The following is a 3331-nucleotide window of genomic DNA, read 5'->3' as shown; positions in this document are numbered from 1 at the left end:
TTGGCTCAAGGGTTGCTGGAGCCGGGGAGCCCTGAGGCTGCTGGCCAGGCCTGCGTTTGGGTAGAGTGCCGGTGCTCCGGCGCTGGTCTGCTGCTGGCTGCAGTGCAGATCTGCAGCGGAGCAGGGGCCTGACCTGCCTGCCCCAGTGCTCATGGCTTGGGCAGCTGCCGGCTGTCCATGCTGCTCACTGGGTAGGTGGTAACTCTTGGGGTTTCCTTGGCGCGGCTGGTGCTGGGTAGGTGGCTGTTAGCGATGTGTTGGATGAGTCCACCTCCTTCCCTGCGGTCCTGCAGGGGAGAGAAAGCCCGTCTGCCTGCCTGCCTGTACTGCCTGCAGAGGCCGGGTTCCAAAGGTGCCCCCACGTCTCCTTCCCGATCGATAGACCCCATTAGCAAGCAGTGCCTCTGAAAGGCAGAGCCCTGGAGACCAGCCCTGCTGCTGAGGGTCGCGTCAGCTGTGCAGAGGCACTTTTAGAGCAGAATTATTCAGTAGAGGAGACGATGTGGATTATGGGGCATCTGGCAGCACAGAGCAGCATCCGAGGCCGTGTTCTCCTTCACCTCTGCTCTCTCTACTGATCTACAGGAGCTGTGTTTTTCTTTTTTTGGCTGTTTTGCGCAGCATAGTAGGGCCTGAGCTGCAAGGCCAATAAGTAGTTGTATGGTTTGATTGTGGTGGTAAAGAAATATTCTCTCTGCCGTGAGAGGTGGGGAAGTGGAAGCTGGCTGGAAAACAAGCGAGCAGTGAACAGCCGAACTGAGCTCTTTGTGCCAGCAGCGTGGCTCCCAGGCTGGCTCGCACGACCAAGGGACAGGGTTTTGTCTCATCCTGTACGTGTGTACAGCACACTGTAAAATACCTGTGAGTGTTGGGAGAATATGAAGCAGCTCTGATAAATCATGCTATCGTTTCGCAGTGGTCTACAGGCTGCAGGGTATTGGTATTAGTATAAAATGATCTCAGTGGAAAATAAATGGGGTAGCTTTTATTGACTGTATATTGGACTGAAATCAAACGCTGGTATCTCTTAAATTACACACTGACAGACTGATTCACAGTTTTGTTTTCAGGGTTCTTTATTACATGGCTGATAACACAGTAATTAAAAGTGTCATTAATTTACGGTGTATTTAAGAGCAATTTTTTTTTAAGAGCAAGTTTTATTTCCTGTGAATGAAAACCAAACAGGCACATTTTACATGATTGAAGAACCAGGAACATTAAAGAAATTATTCCCATTTACACAACTTGCACTCTTTTTTCCTTTTTGCCTGTGTTTTTGTGCAGGGTTTCAAGTGAACTTCTTCCTTGCTTCCAAACGGTTCAGTCATTTCCTCAGGAACACAAAAACAGGCAGTATTATGTGCTGTCTGGCTCAAACAGATACGAAACACAGGAACGGAGCTGTGTTAACTCTGTAGCTGTTTTTCTCTCTAAAAACTAGTTTGGAAGAAAAATCTGAATGCTTTGAGTAACTCCTTTATTTAGATACTAAAGATAAACACTCCAGACTCAATTTTCTTTGGCAATGACACTGGTGGCGCAGAGCCTTCGCATTCAGCAGGGCAGAAGAATTATTTAATCTTCACTGCAGTGTAACAGCCCCGCATTTGGTCTTACAGCATGATTTGCTCTTCCACACCCAATTATCTTCACAACGTGATAGCCTGCAAGGGCATCTGACTCCTTCTTTTAAAACAAACAAACACACAGAAAAACCAGCATTCCCCGCCGTCATGACCTAGTCTAAATAAAGCATCTCCTGGGTGCGGTGTGTTTCTTTCTGAACATCTGCCTGGACAGCCTCTCTAATTCTGTACAAATAAGGGGTGGTCATCGTCTGGGCTGGTTCCTCTGTGATTTCTGAACCAGTGCTGGCTGTCAGCAGGCTCAGGAGTGTGTTTGTCTGTGCCTGGGGCTGAGTGTGGTTTGACTGTGTGTGGGGATGAGCGGATGCTCACACTCATTTTGGACACGTCCCTCCGAACAGCGCAGGCCTGCTCCTGTGCCGTCAAGAGAGGGCTCGCTTACTGACGGATCAGACGAGAGCTTGCTACAGAGCTGCCACGTGTGTGATTGTGCAGGGAGGCTTGAGCAGGGGAGTCGGTGGAGGCTGGCAGGGGATGCCTGCTCTGCCCTCTTCGTCTCGCTCCTATGTGATGTTTGCATGGGTGTTCTTCATGTCCCACAAACACGACACAAGTGCTTCTTTCCCGTTTTAACAGAAAGCCACCGCCACCGTGCTCCAGATGATAGCCAAAAGGTTACTGTGCTGACCGCGTGGCAAGGATAAATATTTAGAGTGTCTTTCTTCTTCTTTTCTCTGATTGCAGCCGATGTTTTCCGTTGCACCGAGCTTAGCAGCCACCAACGCATCAGCTGCCTTCAACCCCTACCTGGGGCCCGTCTCCCCAGGCCTGGTCCCAGCAGAGATCCTGCCCACCACCCCGATGCTGGTGACAGGGAACCCCAGTGTCCCGGTTCCTGCCGCTGCTGCTGCCGCTGCCCAGAAACTAATGAGGACAGACAGGCTGGAGGTAGGACCCAATAGATGTAACTTACTCTGACAAGTTTTATCATTTATTGTGTGTCCTAGATATAAAATATTTTTCTTGTGAAAGAAAACTTGCAAAATTTCAGTTCAGCTGATAATGTCCTATCTTGGTGACAGGTAAGGACGGGGAGTGTCTGAGTGATCACACTGTAAGTTAGTGCTTGTGGTTCTGCTGCTGTCCCTCCATTGCAGAAAGAAATGGAAATACTGTGCCCTTCTAGGAATGACCACGGCAGCAACAAGAGCACCTCAAAACTGTGTTAGTGTGTGCCCAGAGGGCATTAATATGGGGGGTGCTGAGCACTGGGGTGGGTGTAAGGGCAGAGCTCCAGCTGCCCGGGTCACAGATGACTTGCAGCCTCTCTCTTAGTTTCACTCTGGACAGATGGTGCCAGCACTCCCGCGCCTGGCTTATCATCCTTGCTACAACACTGACAAGTGTTGGTGCTCTCTAGCTGGTGCTCTCCCTTGCCCTGAATCTTTCTTATCTGAAAGGCCTGACAGCGTTTTCCGCACCTTATCGGTGCTGCAGCAGCGTGGGTGGTGAGCCAGTGACGTGCTGCTGGCCGCCACACACTTGGGGTGCACCCACGAGCACGGCCTGTGAGTGGGCGCTCGGCAGCCCCGGGCAGGTCTGGTGGTTAAAAGGCAGTGATGGGAAAGGCTGAGGAGGTGGAGTGGTCTGCTGTCACCCGTCTGTCCGTTGGACAGGATGAAGTCGGATCTCCCTGTCACACGCTGATGCTGTCCTTCTCCAGCCCCACGCAGCAGCCAGTG

At 51.1% G+C, this 3331-nt stretch overlaps 1 protein-coding gene across 1 annotated transcript in view; it reads left to right on the top strand.

Moving 5' to 3' along the window:
• LOC104498620 (muscleblind-like protein 1) overlaps positions 1-3331 on the top strand; it is a gene marked incomplete at its 3' end in the record, with an annotated part of 43140 nt that overhangs the window by 35293 nt on the left and 4516 nt on the right. Inside the window, exon 3 of the mRNA XM_010142022.1 lies at positions 2334-2537. Within this exon, the coding sequence (XP_010140324.1) occupies positions 2334-2537 (204 nt within the window). The remainder of the gene's footprint in view (positions 1-2333; positions 2538-3331) is intronic.

This window comes from Buceros rhinoceros, unplaced genomic scaffold, assembly GCF_000710305.1.
Source record: "Buceros rhinoceros silvestris isolate BGI_N320 unplaced genomic scaffold, ASM71030v1 scaffold19538, whole genome shotgun sequence".
Classification (NCBI taxonomy): Eukaryota; Metazoa; Chordata; class Aves; order Bucerotiformes; family Bucerotidae; genus Buceros; species Buceros rhinoceros.
This window is presented reverse-complemented; position numbering and strand designations above follow the sequence as displayed.